At 43.6% G+C, this 20,006-nt stretch overlaps 1 protein-coding gene across 1 annotated transcript in view; it reads left to right on the forward strand.

Annotated features, from left to right (window-relative positions):
• The window catches only part of INSR (insulin receptor), a 167,501-nt gene that overhangs the window by 106,449 nt on the left and 41,046 nt on the right, over positions 1–20,006 (forward strand). Inside the window, exons 5-8 of the mRNA XM_044685385.1 lie at positions 2,631–2,952; positions 10,028–10,173; positions 10,716–10,860; positions 15,083–15,297. Coding sequence (XP_044541320.1) covers positions 2,631–2,952; positions 10,028–10,173; positions 10,716–10,860; positions 15,083–15,297 — 828 coding nt within the window. The remainder of the gene's footprint in view (positions 1–2,630; positions 2,953–10,027; positions 10,174–10,715; positions 10,861–15,082; positions 15,298–20,006) is intronic.

Genomic DNA, 20,006 nt, shown 5'->3' on the forward strand with positions numbered 1-20,006 from the left:
CTCTCTCTCTCTCTCTCTCTCTCTCTCTCTCTCTCTCTCTCTCTCTCTCTCTCTCTCTCTCTCTCTTCCAATGGAATCCCTGACTGATTTTTCCTATGGAACTTTTAAATGTGAGCATCCTGCTTGAACCACCAACTCCTGAATCTCTTGAACCCAGAGTGTACAGTAAATGAGAGCAGAAGAGGCACATGCCTAAAAAGGCAGGAGACCCAAATTCTAGTTCTCAGCTCTGAAGTTAACATGCCATATGACCTTGGCCACAAGTCCACACTAGGACAGTGCTTGGTACATAGCAAGTGCTTAATAAATGTTGTTGACAGATCCCTTCCTTTCTCTGATCTTGATCTGAGAGACAGCATGGTATAGTATCTAGATAGGGTCTTGGCCCAGGAGTCAGGAAATCTGGGTTCAAATTCTGCCTCAAATCCTTACTAGCTATAACCCTAGGAAAGTCACTTAACCATTTCTAGTCCTCAGTTTCTTCATCTAAAAAATGGGGATCAGAATAGCATCTACCTCCTAGGGTTATTGTGAGGATCAAATGAAATGATATTTGTAAAGTGCTTTGTAAACCTTCAAGCACTAGCTCTTACAGATGAAGTGCTGCTACTCTGCCCTTTTGGAGGAAGTGTTCACACACTGGGAGTTCCCCCATTTGGATGAAACTACAGGTCTCAATGACCTATGCCTGCCTCTCGTTTATTTACTCCTTTAAAGTTGGCAAAGCTCTTGACCCACATTAGTTTGAGCCTCACCACAATTTTGTCAGGTAAGTGCTGGGGCTATTCAAATATACCCATTTTACAGATGATGAAGCTAATGTTATCTAGTTAAGTGTCAGACATGGGATTTGAATACAGGTCTTTCTGGATCTGAGACTTCAGAATTATAATGTTCCTTTTTGGAGAGCTTTAAGGACTGACAACTCTATACTCCTCTGAAAGGAGCAGTACCATAATTATTTTCTCTAATTTAAGGGGAAACTGAGGTCCAAGTAGGTGAACATAGTCAGAGTCAAGATTCGAACTTGCTGGTTTCCTGCCTCTTAAGCTGTTCACTCTCTTCTTTGTATTGGCAAGATCCTGGGAGAGAGAGCCCTCTCTGAAGTCAAGAGTCCAGTGCAACCTGTCTCTCAGTCTGGTCCCAGAGTCCCAGGCCCTGATGCTGCTGCCGCTGCTATTTTCATTCTCTGCTGGCTCTGAGCAGCTTCTAGTTGGCTCCTTTTCGTGGTCCCAGTATAGTAAGGCTGGCTGCTTTTACTCAGATTTGTTGGAGCTGAAGCTTAAATGCAACAAGCCTCTACCATCTCCACCAAGATCAGAGAGATGGCCTTCTGGCTATCCAGATTGTAGGGCTGAGAGCTGGTAGGAACCTTAGAGAGCCTTGACCCAGTTGACTCATTTTATGGATGGTGAAACTGAGGCCCCTAGAGGTTATGTAACTTGGCCAAGATAACACAGCTACTAATAACAAAGCTACTTAGAGTCAGTGGATAGCATATGCAGGAAGACCTATGTTCAAATCTAGCCTCAGATACCTAGTAGCTATATGACCTTAGGTGAATCATTTTACCTCTTTCTGCCTTGGTTCCCTCAAATGTAAAATGGGCATCATAATAAAACCTACCTCCTAGGGTTGTTGTGAGGATTAAATGAGATAACTTTTAGATAAGATAAGATTTAAGATTTAGATAAGATTTAGATAAGAGCTTTGCACTGTGCCTGGCCCATAGCAGGTTAATAGAAATGCTAATTCCTTCCCCCTCCCTCCCACTAAGAATTTGAATCTAGGTCCTTGGATTCTAGACCTTTAACTCCACACATATCCTCTTCTCCTTTTTCATGTTACATTAATGGTCACAGCTTGAAATGGCTCTGGGAGTTACTATTGACCCCACTGTTTTATTTTATAGATAGAGAAACTGAGGCATACAGTGGGAGAGGGACTTGTCTAGTGTCACACAACCAAATTAATGGCAGGGTGGGTGCTAGAACACACTCCATTGTCCTTTCTATGACTGGTTTCCTCCAAGACTAGTCATCCCTGATGTTAATGGCTTATGATTTTTGAATTGACTTGTTCTCTTGGATTCCAGTAAACTAAATGAATGTTGATTAAGCTCCTACTATATTGGGCCTTGAAGAGGATGCTAGGGAGAATACAGAGGCTGAAAAATGATGATTGCCTTGTCCTCGTGAAGCTTACAATGTACTTAGGTGTTGGGGGGGATGAAGTATAAGAAATGTACACAAATATATAAGTATAATACAAGGTAGAATGGGATGAGGGGGGAAGAAAATCATTTTCAGCTAGAGGTGGGGAGTAGTGTTCTATCTCCCTAGATGGAAAGGATTGCTTTGTTTTTTCTGGCTTCTGCAGGTTTTCCATGCCTAATTTTTCTTGTTTAAAACTAAGTTTTTATTTAACATTTTGTTCACTGTTTTTTGGGACTATTCCTTTGGGGTGGGTGCGGTACCCAGACACACTTCTCTACCTAATGCTCAGATGAAGGCGATAAATGTTACACCGACACCACTCCTTTCTACGATATGTTTGTGTCCTCACGGGGTGCTCTCTGTGCATCTCCTAGCATGTCTCCTCATCAGGTGCTCTCTCTGTTTCTCTTCTAGTATGTCCACCATCGTGTAAGTGGCAGGGCTGTACAGCAAGTGGTCAGTGTTGCCACAGTGAATGTCTGGGGAATTGCATTGAGCCCAACAACCCTGAGAAATGTGTTGCCTGCCGAAATTTCTATCTGGATGGCAAGTGTGTGGAAACATGCCCCCCAAACTATTACCACTTTCAGGACTGGAGATGTGTGAATTTCAGTGTCTGCCAGGATCTGCACAACAAATGTAAAAACTCCCGAAAGCCCTCCTGCTCCCAGTATGTCATCCACAACAACAAGTGTATCCCTGAGTGTCCCTCTGGCTACACCATGAACTCCACCAAGTAAGTGCCAACAATGTGGCTATGCATGCATGTAGTACTTTGTGCTCTTGTTGTGTACATCTCTCTGGGTTACAATATTAATGAACTGAGGTGTAAAGAAAGTCAATGTGGTGTAGAAAAAAGAAGGCTGACCAAGGGGCCAGGGAGAATCAGGGTCATACCTTTCTGCCATTTCCTATCTGTTTAATCTTGAACCAGGCATTTCTGCTCGATGGGTCTCATTTCCTTCACTTGTAAAATGAGGGGGCTGGTCTAGAAGGCCTTCATGGTTCTGGTAACTCAAAGCCCATGACTCATTCTCTGAATCCAAGCTCTCCTGTTTCCTAATTGTGACCTTGGACAAGTCCCTTCCACTCTCTGGGCATTGGTTTCCTCATCTGTGAAATGGGAGATTTGGGCTAAATGATTTCTAAAGTGCTTTTCAGATTTAAATCCTGCTAGCACACATGATTCCTGTAAAAGAGAACCATGATGGTTCAGGCAGATGGGTGACATTCTCCTAGGTACACAACTAGTTAGGGACTATGCAAGTGTAGATCAGTGTATTGGGCTAGATATCACATGGAATTTGGAGTCAGTAGACCTGAGTTCTAGTCCTTGTTGTGCTTTTTGTTGCTTGCATAATTGTGGGCAAGTCCCTTCATATCTCTGGGCCTCGGTTTCCACCCTCTATAAAGGAGTAGGGTTGGACTCAGTGATTCCCAAAGTGGGTGCCACCGCCCCCTGGTGGGTGCTGCAGCGATCCAGGGGGGCCGGTGATAGCCACAGGTGCATTTATCTTTCCTATTAATTGCTATTAAAATTTAAAATAAAATTAATTTCCAGGGGGCTAAGTAATATTTTTTCTGGAAAGGGGGCAGCAGGCCAAAAAAGTTTGGGAACCACTGGACTAGATGATCTCTAATGGTGCCTTCTCCCTTGCAGTCCTCTGAACCTAAATTAGCCCTGGCCTCTAGGGACCTTCAGGGAACAGCAGGGTGACCCATTTGTGTTCTCCTTTGTGTCTGCTGGAAGTGGGTGCTGCCCATGGACAAAGGCATCTGTAGCCTGCATCACACGTCAGCGGGGCCCAGGGAAGGGAAATGGGGGCGCCTTCTTATGCACTGTCTGCTCATGATATCATGACCCTTTTTCTCTGAAGGCATATCAAAGAAGAGGAGTGTCAGTCCCTCAAACAACAAAGGCATTGCTTTCGTAGGCAGCTGTGCCTGGGAATCGCCTGTTTGCATGCCTGTCAGTCCTTGATGAGTGTGTCTCTGTTTCAGGGCTCATCTTGAAAGATTGTACCCCTGAGAGAGAGGGGAGGCCATGGCACCATCCTTATTTGTGGCACAGACTCTTTGAAGGACAGGGTAGCCAAGATAGGCCACTTTCAGGGCCACACTGCCATTTCTGTGAGAAATGTTGTGGTTTCCTCACAGTGGGCTCCTGCCCCAGGGATGAGTCAGGTTCCTTAGCCATGTTCTTGAATTGTGTTTGTTTATTCCTTGATTAGCTGCTTCAGGAGATTGGAGCTGGCTTTTATTATAGCCCATTTCCTGGTTGGTTTTTGTATTTTCTGTTGTGTTAAACCACCCAGAAGGTCCCAGGAGTGGGATGGAGGATAGCTCCTGTTGTCATCAGAGCTTCCCCTTCTTGGCCTATGAGCTCCAAGTGTCTGACCTGTCTGGGGGACCCTGGTGGGAGCTTTATTTTTCCTTAATTTAATTAAAATAGTTTTTTGGTGTTGGCTATGGGCAAGGGAGGGAAGGGAAGAAAGGATTTAGGTCACATTTCCCCTAATGTAGGTTTACAGGCCACATCATGTGATGGTCTGAGAACAGTGTGTCTTGTTTTATTGCATTAAAAAAATATTATCAGGTAACCTTGTTTTCCCAAAACATGTGTCTGCCAATCAACTTAGCTTAGCCTTTGGCAGCAGCTGCTTCCTGCCTTCTTCTGAGTTGGAGTATGGCAGGCATTCTCCGCCTTCTCTCCTGTCCAGTATACCTTCAGAATCAAGAACAGGATTCTTCAGTTCCCCTTCAGGCAGGCTTTGGTCTCCTACCCACTAATTAGCTTTTAATAGAAGGAGCATCAGTTGCATTCTAACTCAGGCCTGAGGAGTGAATGAATCATCATCGTCCCTTACAACAGCGTGGAGTGTGGATTGCAGCCGCAAACCGCCACAGCTGAAGAGGGTTGGGGCTGTCGGGTGATTGCTGAAGGCTGGCTGATGAAGGGGCAAAAGTTTGTTAACTGGGAAGCCCTATGGGTTGCCGTGAGGACGGTGATGCTCATCTCCCACAGTTACAGGTCACAGAAGTGACCTCTGAATCCATCCAAGCCAACTCCATCCTTTTACCGGAGAGGAAACTGGAGCCCAAAGTGAAGTGAAGTGAATGGCCTGAGGCCAAATAGGGAACTTGGATTTGAACCCAGGTTCATTAGCTCTAATCCTATGATATCATATCCAAGTTAGCAAATTTTGATTTTTAGCCTAGGTGCCTAGCACTAGAAAAGAATGAAAACAACCTCAGGGCTCCAAGAGATTACCTTCTAGGGTTGGGGGCTGGGCAGATGGGAGAAACTGGGTGTAGATAAGTGAGCAGAAAATAAATAAGTCTGTGTATGTAAGCATATATACTTATACACACATATACCATATATGTATATATATATATACATAGAGGGTACATATGTATACATAAATGTATACATATATAAAAAATAAAGAGAGAGATAGTATTGGGTAGCAGATACGAATAGATAACATTTATCAAGAGGCATTAGAGGGCTCATTGGGTAGATCAGGAAGACCTGAATTCAAATTCAGACTTAGACACTTATCAGCTGTGTGATTCATGGCAAGTTATTTAACCCAGCCTTCCTGTGTTTCCTTATCTGTAAAATGAGCTGAAGAAGGAAATGGCAAACTCTCCAGTATCTTTGCCAAGAAAACCCCAATGAGAGGATTAAATTTGAAGGCCTTGAAAATCCCTTCCTGCTCTAAATTTCTGATCCTGTGATTATCATAGGCAGCTAGGAAGCACACTGGATAGTGTTTGTTGGACCTGGATTCAGGACAATGTGAGTTCAAGTTATGGGCAAATTAGTCAACGACTGTCTGCCTTAGTTTCCTTATTTATTAAAATAGACATAATAGCACCTATCTCTTAGGCCTATTCTGAGGATTATATGAAGAGAATTTATTATGTAAGAGTCTTTGCAAACTTTAAAGTACTATATAAATGCTCAGTTTTTTTTTTAAACCCTTGTACTTCGGTGTATTGTCTCATAGGTGGAAGAGTGGTAAGGGTTGGCAATGGGGGTCAAGTGACTTGCCCAGGGTCACACAGCTGGGAAGTGGCTAAGGCCGGGTTTGAACCTAGGACCTCCTGTCTCTAGGCCTGAAATGCTCAGTTTTGCATCTTGGTGATAAATTATTTGTCCATAGCAACCTATAAAGCAAAGAAAAAGTGCATAATGGCTCTGAGTCACATGTGGTCCCATTCCACTTCTTTAGGGATGGTAATAGAGGGGCCAGAGAAATATAGGCAGGAGAACCAAATCTACACAGAGGAGTTCCATTGCTAACTGAGAGATAATTTTGACAGTATTGAGGGATAAGTTCCTACCATATTCAAATGAAAAGAGGAAGCCTTTTCCAAAGGCTTGAAACTCCTAGTCTTTATTATAATAAAGAAGGAGAAAGAGAAGTAGGAATACTAATAGTAATAACTGCTAACCCATATGCCTACTTTCCCAGCTCTGCCAAATCTTTATCTGAAAGTGATCTATGCAGACATCAAAGGCAACCTTGAAAATTTGAGAAGGGAACAGGCAAAGGCTGCAAATGGTCAAAACAATACTTAACAGCAGACCAGATCTTTATCCACAGTTATTTGAAAGGCCTAGAGAATACAAGATTCCACTGAGGTCATTGTTGCTTAGCATTAAAAAAAAAAATCTGATTTGATAGAGCCGTAAAGATCCTTTTCCAACAAGGTATCTCCCATCTATAATGACAAAAATTATATGAGATTCTTTGGAATATGTTACAATAGAGGTAACTTTGTTTAATGGATTCCTTGATTAGTCATGTTAGGAGATGCTTATAACAGAAAGGATTGCTGCTATTTAGAGGATGTTCAGTACAGAATCCATAGATTCCCTGTAGTATATATAACTTCCTGATAGTCTTGGACTATGTATAGATTCTGAATAGTCTTGGACTATGTATAGAGTCCCTATCATCTTTTTTAGTCCCTTGGGCAGGCTGCTGAAGTCCAGTACTACTGTCGTGTTTTGCCTGCATCCACAATGGAAGGAAATGCTAAATTTCAGTTAGATGAAAATAAAGACTTTTTTTTCCCATCTGAATTCACAGAAAATTTATTCAAGGACTGTGGGTTAAGAACTCTTGCTCAAGATAGTGAGGTTCTCCAGATACTCTTGTTTGGGGCAAATAATATTCTGACATCCTAAAGCCCAGAAATATGTCAGTCTCCTAAATGAGATCCATAATCACACCCCAAGAGCTAGTTGTAACTTTCCAATTCTCACTGTAAGAACCTCACTGAAAAAGCAGTGATGAATCCATCTTATTCAGATTTTGATATATAGATAGGTGACCACTCTATAGCATGTGCATTCGTTAATCCATGTATCTGGATCAGGTACTGTGAGGATCCCAGAATTGAACAGGAGGGGGAAAGCAGAGTGATTGCCTTGGAAAAAATCATACCAAACCTCCACCTGAAACATAGACTCACCTTTTCAATATTAATCATCTAGTGATGTTATTTTTGGCTGCAGGTTATAGAAGGCCAGTCTCCAAAGAATTAAAGATAGGAGCCACCCAAAAGTGGTAGAGGGTGAGGGGCTGACTAAGGGTGAATAGGCAGCCACATATCACCAACAGAGAATTACCAGGGAGAAGAGACATAAAAGGATGCTCTCAGAGACCAGGCTAGTAAAAGACGTGAGTAGCTTCTGTAGCAATAATGATAGGAGAGGAGGATACAGTTGAATGGACAACCCACATGTACCATTAGTCTCCATACGGTGTCAGGAGATCTAGAAATAAAAGAACTCATGGGTAAGAGTTGCCTAGGATGAGTTGTGAAGCGATACACCACTGACAGAAGTCTGAGATTCCCTTCCAGGCTCTGGCATCTTCTCTTTTAGCCCTGGCATTCTTTGTTTAAAATCCCTTGCATTTCTGCCATCTTCTATTCTATGGTTCCTCAAAACTCTGACATTCTGTGTTTTAAGGGTCCTCCAAGCTCCAACATTCTGTGTTCTAGGGTTTCTCCTAGCTTTGACAGTCTATGTGTTGAGGGCCCTGCCAGCTCTTACATTCTGTGTATCAGGGGCCCTCTCAGCTCTGACAGTCTTTAATCCTGTTTGTGGCTCATTTTTCAATGATATCTAACATTGTCTGCTTCCTGATGACAACTAAGTAGGTCTCTTAATCTAATTAGTAACCTACCCCGGAATCCTACTGTAGAAGGATAGTGTCTGGGAAGGTTTCCCATCTGTGAGGTGTAAATTCCCACTTATCTCCCTCATGGGAGGTCTCCTTTTTTAATCCTTTCCCCTATCACCACCTTCTTCCCGTCTGGATCTACTTAGACTTGAGGTTTGTCTCTCTTTAGCTTAGTTATCTATTCAGGAACCTGGAAGGAGGTCCTTTAAGATTCTGTGGTGGTGCCTTCCAGCTGCCCCCCTCATTCTAGATCCCTTGAAGTGAACTGCTGAGGCTACTTACTTTAGATTCATGCCCTTATTTTACCAGAATATTGCTGGATTTCGTGGCCTCAGGCGGAAGGGATTGTGGGGATCTGTGGTCTCCTTAAAATCTATTATTATGTATTCTAGTTATCTGGGTTGATATCTTAGTCTTACTGTAAGCCGGATTGTGCCTTATCTAAATTCTTTGCCTCCTTTCCTAGCACCAAGCACTGGGTTCTACACACAAAGGGCGTTTGGTAAATGCTTACTGTAATGTTTTGTATTGTATTGGGGCACCTAGGGTCTTCTTTCTCTTAAGTCTGAATAGAGTGGAATGAGTTTATTTGGATGGTAATTGGATCCTTATCCAACTGGAGGTCTCCAGTTAGGGACTCAATGACCCTTTGTTGGCTTTGAGGTAAAAAGGATTTCTGTTCTGCTCTGGGTAGGACTAGATCAGTGATGGTGAACCTATGGCACAGGTGCCAAAGATGGCACACAGAGCACTCTCTGTGGGCACACACCTGCCCTCCCCCACCAAGTTCATTACTAGAAAGGCAGAGGGACTTGGGCGGAGCTGCGCCTTTCCCCCTCTCCACCATGCCTGATGGCATTTTTTTTTTCACATCACCTACCCCTCTACCCAGCCAATGAATGGGAGCACACAGGGTGGGTAAGATGTGGAGTTCACAGGTGGCAGAGCTGGAAGTGAGGGGAGCGCTTCTTTCCCCTCTCCCTCTCTAAGGACATTCTTCACTTCACCCACCCCTCCACCCAGCAGTCCAATGGGAATGCTTTCTCCCTCCCCTGAGTGGGGTAAGGGGCAGGGAAGGACACTCGGTGTTGGACAGGGGCAAGACACTTGGTCTGGTGGGTGGGGTGGGGCAGGGCCTGGCACTCTGTCTCTAAAAGGTTTGCCATCACTGGGCTAGATGGTTTCTAAGGCTCCTTTCAACTCAATTTTCTAAGTTTAATATTTGGTCAGTAACCCATATATCTTATTAGTATTAATAATGACAGACTAAGAGTTAGAGTAGGAGGGACCTTTGGCATCATTCATGCCACCCACAGTTTGCAAATGAAGAAATAGACCTAAGAATTGGAATAACTTGTCTTAGATCACATAGATTTGTAAGAGACAGGATTTGATCCCACAAATTTCCATTGTATCACATTGTATTCTTACTGACTGTGTTGCCTCAGGGAAGTCTTTTCACCTCCTAAAGCTCAGGCAATGTCCCACCAGAGTAGACTCCAGCCTTTCTGTGATGGACTCCTGACCCATTTAATTCCATTGACAACCAGATGGTCTTCAGTGACTTGCTGTGTATTACAGACTTGTTCTCTGTCTCATCCTCAGCCTGCATTGTTCTCCCTGTTCCGGTCCCTGTCCGAAGGTTTGCAACATTGAGGCTGACCGGACCATTGACTCTGTGCATGCTGCCCAGGCACTTCGAGGCTGCACCGTCATCAATGGGAGCCTAATCATAAACATCCGTGGTGGCAGTGAGTGTCTGGGGAATGGCAAGGGAAACCCTGTCCAAGCAAATACTGATTAGGGGCCAGCTTTATGTGGTGTTAAGTGGGGAGGTTGGACTTGAGAGCCTGGGAGCTCCCTCCTGCTTCAGGGTGAGATGGATCTTTTTTCTTTAGCATTAGAGTGTTGAGAAAGTGCTTTCTCTGAGACTAGCTGCGTATAGCTTCTTAACTTAACAGCACAGCTATTACCCCCATCTTACCCATGGAAAATGGAACACCAAATGAGCACCCAACAGTCATCGGTCCTATGTCCTCAGATTCCAAATCCCAGGCTCTCCCTGCATCCCATGATACATCCTCCATGTGACCCGGGAGCTGATCTTCTAGTGATTCTGCCTGCCTCCTGGCTATATTCCAGCCAGGATGTTTACTATTACAGATAATGAGGAAATTATAGCCAAGTAGAAATCATTTATGTCCTATAAGTGAGCCTTTATTTAGAGAGAGAGGAAGACGCTCTCAATGGGTTCGACTTACCAAAGATTTTTCCCCCCTTCCTCCTTCTCCAGATAACATAGCAGCAGAACTAGAAGCCAATCTTGGTTTAATTGAGGAGATTACGGGGTACCTTAAGATCCGTCGTTCCTATGCCTTAGTGTCCCTCTCCTTCTTCCGGAAGCTGCACCTCATTCGAGGAGAGACCCTGGAAATTGGGTAAGCCTATCTTCTTGGAGTTCTGAACTAGAGCCTTTTTTTGTTTGTTTGTTTACTTATTTTTAAGTATTTTCCCATGGTTCCATGATTCATGTTCTCTCCTTCCCCTCTTCCCTTCTCCCTTCCAGAGCTGACAAGCAATTCCACTGGGTTATACATTATTATTATCACTCAATACCTATTTCTGTATTATTCATTTTTGTAATAAAGTAATCTTTTAAAGACCAAAACCCACATCCTATATCCATATAAATATATGATAAATCTTATGTTTTTCTTCTGTGTTTCTACTCCCACGGTTCTTTCTCTAGATGTGGACAGCATTCTTTCTCATAAGTCCCTCGGGATTGTCCTGGATCATTACACTGCTATTAGTAGCCAAGTTGATTACATTTGATCATCCCATCATGTTTCACTTTCTGTGTACAATGTTTTCCTGTGAACTGTGAACTTTTGAATGGAGCATTGGCTTTATATGGGTGGGGATGCTGGGGAGTAAGGGGGCAGGAATGCCCTAGGAGGTTTTTAACTGGGGATCCTTTTGAAAGCTGCATCGACTAGTGGGGGAATGAACTTGAAGTGGTTTTCATTGGAGTCTCCTAGAAGGTAGGGAACCTCATATTTTGATCATGTGTGTAAAGAGAGATTCAGGTCTCCAAGTCACATAGGCACATCTGTAAATACCATTTCAGTTCAGTTAAAGACACATTTATGTACCAAGAGCTAAGGATAAAAGGGGGAGAAACAGTCCATTCTCCTTATTAGGGAAAACAACACATACAGTGATAAATCAAGATAAAATAAATGGGACCTCACTAAAATGGGGGGACCAAGGAAAGCCTCAGGTAGAAATCAATTCATGAGCTAAACCTGGAAAAGAGTGACTCTCTGTGTCCCTCCCAAAGACCCCTTGTCCCTTTTGTTTAAAATATCAGACTTTATATAATATAAACTATTAAGTTTAACTATGCCAGGAGGCTTGAATCTATGCATATGCATTCATATATATCCATATCTACTTCTAGTGCATATGCAGTAAATACGTATGTTGTTCTCCAGGAGTAAAACTTCCATCTGTTATGGATAGGTGTAAGGGTGAAATAGGGGTTTTATGGGTTCAATATATTAAAAGATGGTCGCCAGAGGATTGAACTATTATCAATCCTCAATTAAGAATAATTTCAAGGGGCAGCTGGGTAGCTCAGTGGATTGAGAGCCAGGCCTAGAGACGGGAGGTCCTAGGTTCAAATCCGGCCTCAGACACTTCCCAGCTGTGTGACCCTGGGCAAGTCACTTGACCCCCATTGCCCACCCTTACCACTCTTCCACCTATAAGTCAATACACAAAAATTAAGGGTTTAAAATTTAAAAAAAAAAGAAAAAAAAAGAATAATCTCAAATCAAAATTGACTTTTATGAATGAGAAGAGAGAGGAAGTACGGAGAAAAGAATCTATCCCACTGATTAGTCCAGGTAGATCTCAACCCTCAGCTGAGGGTTAAAGGATCTGAGGCTGGGAGGTGAATGGAGCAAACTTCATTCACAGAGTCTATAAAAAGAAGTTCTTAATAGAAGTTCAGGAAGATTCAGTCTTTAAACTCACCACATGGAACAGTCTCGATCATGAACCAGCAAAGCTCCCTCAGGTCCCCTTTCCCAAACTAGAAGCAGCCTTACTCACTCAACTCCCTCTTTTAAAGGGGTCACGTATGCGTCACTTCCAGTGCCTTCCCCTAGCCTGCGTGTCCAACCACAATAGACCCATTCTCTTAGACAGCGTAGGGGGCGGTCCCTTGGTTCTGATTCCTTACTCACTCTAGCACATGTGGGTTAGGACCTCCCAGAATTGGAAGGTGCTCTCACCTTTGGTGATTAAATCTAAACATGGGCAGTGTAGACTTAATCTAATTATCACATAGGTCACAGGCAGTTTGTAAGGAAACATTTATTAAACACCTACTGTGTGCTGAGCATAGTGCTAACCACTGGGGTTACAAGGAAAAGCACAAACATGGTCCCTACTCTCAAGATAGTCCTCATGGTTTTCTGTAGCCCAAAACATACATCCATTATAGCAGCTGGATGGCACAGTGGCTAGAGTGCTGGACTTGGAGTCAGGAAGACCTGAGTTCAAATCCTACCTCTTTCTAGCTGTGTGATGCTGGACAAGTCAGTGAATTTCTGCCTGCTCCAGCTTGCTATTCTTGCTACTAAAATGACAATAATAATAATAATAGAACTTATCCCACAGTGTTTTTTTGAGAAAATGGCCTATGTGAAATGCTTCGTAAACCTTAAAATGCTATAAAATGCTAGTTATTATTATTATTGTTATTATTATCATCCTCTAGGGCAGTGATTCCCAAAGTGGGCGCCACCGTCCCCTGGTGGGTGCTGCAGCGATCTAGGGGGGCGGTGATGGCCACAGGTGCATTTGGGGGCAGTGAATAACTGTAAGGGGGTGGTGATAGTATGTGACAGGGGGCGCTAAGTAATATTTTTTCTGGAAAGGGGGCGGTAGGCCAAAAAAGTTTGGGAACCACTGTTCTAGGGAATGTCCTGACTCTCTGAACTTAGTGAGTTTGGACCTCAGATAACAAGACATCTAGTCTATCATAACCTATCAGAGTGGGCATTCTCTCTTAGTGCACAGCCTCTGAGAACCCAGAGTTACTTCTAGGCTATATGGATGGGCAGCTATGGAGAAGTGGGTAGAGCTGGCTGGGAAGACTTGAGTTCAAGTCCTACTCCTGACATATACTGTGGGATCCTGAGCAAGTACCTTCACTTCTTAAGAGTGCTTCCTTATAGGTACTAGGTTACAGCACTGGGGCTGGAGTCAGGAAGACCCGAGTTCAAATTTGCCTCAGATATGCAGTAGTTGTGTGACCTTGGGTGAGTCACTTCACCTCTGCCTCAGTTTCCTCATATGTAAAATGGGGGGCAATAATAGTACCTTCATTCCAGGGTAGTTGTGAAGATGAAATGAGCTAATAATTGTCAAACACATAGCACAGTGCCTGGCACATAGTAGGTGCTTATTTCTTTCCTTTCCCCCTTTTAGGCAACTGTTTAAGACTGTTCAAACTTAGGTCTTCCTGACTCTAAGTCCACCACCATCTATTGTGCCACCTAGCTGCCACCTATTTTAGTTTGAACTAAAATCTGTAGCAACACACGCATACACAGATATATGTACACATCTACACATAAAATACGCATTAAGTTTCTCCTTTGATGACTGTGCCATAAAAATGCCTCTCCCAGATCTGACCAAGCTCGAAAGGCTTTGTGTAGAGGACTGATGACAGTCTATGTGTTTGTCATTTGAGAACTGTCTTAGTTAAACTTAGTGAGGCTCATCACTGGGGCCGACTAAGCCCCAGAGACTCTCAAAGACTATCCAGCAAGTTGTCAAGTGGCCATGATCCTTAGTGAGGAGGGAGCAACCCCGAAGACAAACAAAAGTCCTTGAAATGTACACATTGATTTTCACGTTAAGCATTAATGAATACTATATTGTTTTAAATGGTATCCTATTGCTTGTCTTCTCTGTGGGTGAGGGATGGGGCTGGAGAGAATTTAGAAGTCAACTTTTTATTTTGATTTTAATTTTAATCAAAATTTAATTTTAATTTTAAGATTAAGAGAAATGTATTCATCAAGTGGGTCCTGGTCCTGAGCTTAAAGTTCCTAGTTAAAAGGGCAGCTAGGAAGCTCAGTGGGTAGAGAACCAGGACATCCTGGTTTCAAATCTGGCCTCCAACACTTCCTAGCTGTGTGACCCTGGACAAGTCACTTAACCCCACTGCTTAACCCTTACTGCTCTTCGGTCTTGGAACCAATGCCTAGTATTGATTCTAAGACAGACAGTAAGAGTTTAAAAAAAAAAAGAAACCTAATGTTAATCGGCAAGCCTTTGTTAAGTGCCTCCTCTGTGCCAGGCACTATGCTAGGCATCAAAGATAACAAATATGAGGCAATCTCTACCCTCAGGGAGCTTACGTTTTATCACAGCCAGACCTGAGCTTTGGGGAACCCACTTTGTTGGTGGCGTGGAGGATGGAGCGGAAAGGGATGAGACTTAAGGCAGGGAGATGCATTAGGAGCCTCTTGCAGTCATCTAGGCAGGAGATGAGATGGCCTGGCCCCCAGCGGTCCATACTTCTCAAGTGAGCTGGTCCAAGTTACCTCCCACTTTTCCCTGTGTTCCCCTCCCTAGGAACTACTCCTTCTATGCTCTGGACAATCAGAACCTGAGGCAGCTGTGGGATTGGAGCAAACACAACCTTACCATCACCAAGGGGAAGCTCTTCTTCCACTATAACCCCAAACTCTGCCTGTCCGAAATCCACAAAATGGAAGAAGTTTCTGGCACAAAGGGCCGGCAAGAAAGGAATGATATTGCTTTGAAGACCAATGGAGACCAAGCTTCTTGTACGTAAGACTTGGTTTGGGATGGCCTGGAGGTGGGGTGGGCTGTCTACTTAGGAACTGTCCAGAGATGACTAGTGGTGTGGTAAATGCTGTACCAGGCTCAGGATCGGGAGGGATCTGGAATCAAATCTCACCTCTGAGATTTACTAGCTGTGAGAAACTCTTTCCCCTTCCTGGATCCTTGGTTTGCTCATCTTTTGAACAGGGTGAATACCTGCCCTTCTTCCACCATGGAGTTGTTTCTTGGTCCTGATGAGATGCTGTAGTAAATATTCGGGGGGCCATGTAAATATCAGTTGTTAATTACAAGGGGTAAAGGGACAACATGGGGCTTGTGGAGTGAGGGTAGGTGCTCAGCAGCTCACCCTTCTCAAAGTGGGAGGTTGTTTTCCATTAGGCCTTTTTTGTTTCCATGAGTGAGCCATGCAGGCAGCAACAATCAAGCCAGATGAGGGGACTTTGGGTGAGGAGCCATCATCTTGGCTTCTTTAGACATTGTCAGGCAAGTAGACAGAGAGCCAGGCCTGGACATAGGAGCTTCTGAATTCAAATTGCTTCTAAGACAGAAGGTAAGGGTTTTTAAAAAAAAAGACATTCTTAGCACAATAAAGTAGGTCATTTAGTCAAAAAACATTTATTGAGTTCTGTATAGTTGTTGTAATTTAATAATTTTCAGTCCTGTCTGACTCTTTGTGACCCCATTTGATGTTTCTTGGCAGAGAGACTGGAATGGTTTGCCATTTCTTTCTCCAGCTCATTTGGCAGATGAGGAAACTGAGGCAAGCAAAGTATCTGAGGCTGGATTTGAATTCAGAGATGAGTCTTCCCAATTCCATGCCTGGTTCTCTGTCCACTATGGTGCCACCTTGATTAAGATCTTCCTATGCCCCAGGTACTAGCCCAAGTGCTGATGTTGCAAAGAAAGGCAAAACCATCATCCCTGCCCTCAAGGAGCTTCCACTCCAATAGGGAAGACAATATGAAAATTACTCTTAATAGTTCAAATTCTACATAGAGGAGTAGGTAGAAGATGCTAAGCTGTGAGAGCTTAGGGGGAAGGCAAGGATAGGAAAGGCCTCCTGTAGAAAGGGAGATTTGAGTTAAGTCTTGAAAGAGGTGAGGGAAGCCAGGAGAGGGAGTGGAGGAGCATGGGAGACAGACAATAAAAAGACACAAAATCAGGAGATGGAGTATCGAATCTTTTTCCTTTTCTTGAACCTCAGTTTTCTTTTCTATTAAATGGGAATAATAATACTTATACTGACTCCCTCATGGGAAAGGGAAATAAATATTTCCATAGTGCTGGGCATTGTGCTAAGCACTTTAAAATTATCACCACCTTTGATCTTCCCAACAACCCTGCAAAGTAGATGCTGTTACTTCTCTGTAGCTAGATTTGAACTCAACAGCTTTCTAATACCAAGCCCAGAGCTCTCTCTTTCCATAGAGCTGCCTGATCTTTTGCCTGCTCTGCAGCTTGTTACTGAATTACTTAGAGTGCTGAGAAGTAAAGGGATTCCCCAGTCCCACAGCTGTTATATGTCAGAGACAGGATTCCCCCCCCCCCCCAAGAGTATCCTGACTCATTCTCTATTCACCAAACCATGCTACCTCTCAGAAAATATATACCAACAAGGGAGGAATAGGGAGAACAGAATGCAGACAAGGGAGTGTGGGAATCCTGGAAGGCTTCCTGTACAAGGTGGGAACACCTGGGCCAGAGTGAGGAATGTCAAGAGGCAGACTGGAGCAGGGGGAAGATTCTAGGCACAAGGCATGGAGAAGGGGCAGAGGATCTGGTTTGGGGTACAGGAAGTGATCCTGTTTGGCTGAAACAGAGAGTGCATCAGGGGAACCATGTGAAACAGATTCTGGAAGCCAGGCTGTCACAAGATTGTGAGGGTCTTAAATGCCAAGAGATGTGACATTATTACTGACCAAGCTTGACCTCAAAGAAGGGATGGGAGCTAATGCCTTCCACTGTTTTTGTAGAGGTGGGAAACCATGGGTGTGGAGCGCCATATATCATTTCAGGTTTTTTTTTTTTGATAATTCGACTAGTTTTGCTAAAGTTGTTTTTCCTCAGTCTTTTTTTCCTTCTTTATTATAAGGGCTAGATTTCTGGGAGGGAGTAGGAGATGAATACAGTGGGAAATGCAGGTGACAGAAAGACAGAAGATCTTAATAAAATAAAAATACCAGATATTTTATCTGAGAGGCATAGGGAATGACCGAAGCTCCTTCTTTTTTTTTTTTTTTTTAAACTCTTACCGTCTGTTTTAGAATCAGTATTGTGTATTGGTTCCAAGGCAGAAAATCAGTAAGGGTTAGACAGTGGGAATTAAGTGACTTGCTCAGGGTCACACAGCTGGGAAGTATTTGATTTGAATCCAGGACCTTCCTGCCCCTAAGCCTGACTCTCAATCCACTGAGCCATCTAGCTATGCCACAATTGAAACTTCTTGATCGACTCAATGGCTGAGAGCCTGGTTCTCTACTGGGTGGTAGGGAGAAACATAGCCTGCTGCTACTCTGGGCTCCTTTTTCTCACTGCCTCAGCTCCTAGGGAAACCTATGTCTGCTGAGTGGATGATGCAACCCTGGGCAGAATTTCCTCTTCAAGTGGGCCCACTTGCTTGGTCTTTGAAGATGCCACAAGCCAGGGCCTCCTACTTCTTAGAAGGAAGTTTTGTTGTTGAGAGTACTCAGAGTCTCTGGCTGTTTAACAACCTGGAATGTTAAGTAAATAAAAGTGGGAGTGCTCTGGTTGGGAAATGGAGCACAACGGGCCTCAGAATAGTCCTACCCATTGTCTTACATGAGGCTTTGCTTATAAAGATGGTCCCTTGTGAAGTGGGAGATGGGGAGAGTACAAGAAGAGTGGGTGATGAGGCAAAAGGGGGTTGGGATAGATGAGGGCATAGATGGACAGGTGAGAGAAGGGGCAAGATGGAGGGGGGCATGAGCAGTTGTGAAAGGGGGGTGTTCTGGGGAAAGGAATGTGCCCATTTCCAGTCATCTCTAGCATTTATATAGCCCTTGAAGGCTTGCAAAGCCCTTTTGTAAATATTAATCTCATCTGGTCCTCTCTGTTATCCAGAGAAGGTCGCCATTTTATCGTTGTTTAGTCGTTTCAGACGGATTCAACCCTTTTGACCTCAGATGGGTGTTTTTGGCAGAGATACTGGAGTGGTTTGCCATTTCCTCCTCTGGCTCATTTTACAGAGGAGAAAACTAAAGCAAACAGGGAGAAGTGACTTGCCCAAGGGGTCACTTGATCAGTTGTTTCAGTCGTGTTTGACTCTTTGTGACCTCATTTGGGATTTTCTTGGCACAGATACTGGAGAAGTTTGCTGTTTCCTCCTCCAGTCCATTTTATAGATGAGAAAACTGAGGCAAAAAGGGTTAAGTGACTTGCCCTGGGTCATTCAGGCCTAATTTGAAACTGATTTTTCTAGCTCCATGTCCAGCACTCTACCCACTGTGTCAACTAGGTGCCTTTCCAGAGAAAATCCATCCTTTTTTGGGCCTGAAGGGAACCGAACATGGGCTAATCTGCCTGCGTCTTGTTCTTTTTTCTTTCCAACTTATTTATTTATTTGATTTGGACTATTTTTCCATGGTTACATGATTCATATTCTTTCCCACTCATAGCCAACGATCAATTTAACTAGGTTTTACGTGTATCATTGATCAAGAACTATTTCCATATCATTAATATTTGCAATAGAGTGATTGTTTAGAATCAACATCCCCAATCATATCCCCATGGAATGATGTGATCAAGGAAATGTTTTTCTTTTGTGTTTCTGCTCCCACAGTTCTTTCTCTGGACATGGATAGCATTCTTTTTCATAAGCCCCTCAGAAATGTCCTGGATCATTGCATTGTTAGTAGAGAAGTCCATTATGTCCGATTGTACCACAGTGTATCTGTGTCTCTTACAATGTTCTCCTGGTTCTGTTCTTTTCACTCTGCATCCATTCCTGGAGGTCATTCCAGTTCACATGGAATTCCTCCAGTTTATTATTCCTTTGAGCATAATAGTATTCCATCACCAACAGATACCACAGTTTGTTCAGCCATTCCCCAGTTGATGGACACCCCCTCATTTTCCAGATTTTTGCTACCACAAAGAGCACAGCAATGAATATTTTTGTACAAGTCTTTTTTCCTTATGATCTCTTTGGGGTACAGACCCAGCAGTGGTAAGACTGGGTCAAAGGGCACTGCCTTTTGTTCTTTTTTTTTTTTTTAAGCCCTTAACTTCTGTGTATTGGCTCCTAGGTGGAAGAGTGGTAAGGGTGGGCAATGGGGGTCAAGTGACTTGCCCAGGGTCACACAGCTGGGAAGTGTCTGAGGCCAGATTTGAACCTGGGACCTCCCGTCTCTAGGCCTGACTCCCAATCCACTGAGCCACCCAGCTGCCCCACTGCCTTTTGTTCTTGACCTTGGCAGCTGTGTCTGGGGGACAGTGTTTGTTTGGGCAGATACTGATGTAGCTCCCTATGGGCAGCAGGTAATAGGTATGAGGATGGTTGGGAGTAGAAGACAGTGGGAGACTGGGGGGAAAAAAAAACTCCACTCCAGTCTGTGGAGATTTCAGAGGTCAAAAAGCATTAGAGAACCTCAGGCTAGATCCTCTAGATCTGAGGAAACAAAGGCTGGATTGGACCTTTGCTGCCTCCTAGTAAGAACTGAAAATACTA

Source organism: Gracilinanus agilis, chromosome 1 (assembly GCF_016433145.1).
Source record: "Gracilinanus agilis isolate LMUSP501 chromosome 1, AgileGrace, whole genome shotgun sequence".
In the NCBI taxonomy this organism is placed as follows: Eukaryota; Metazoa; Chordata; class Mammalia; order Didelphimorphia; family Didelphidae; genus Gracilinanus; species Gracilinanus agilis.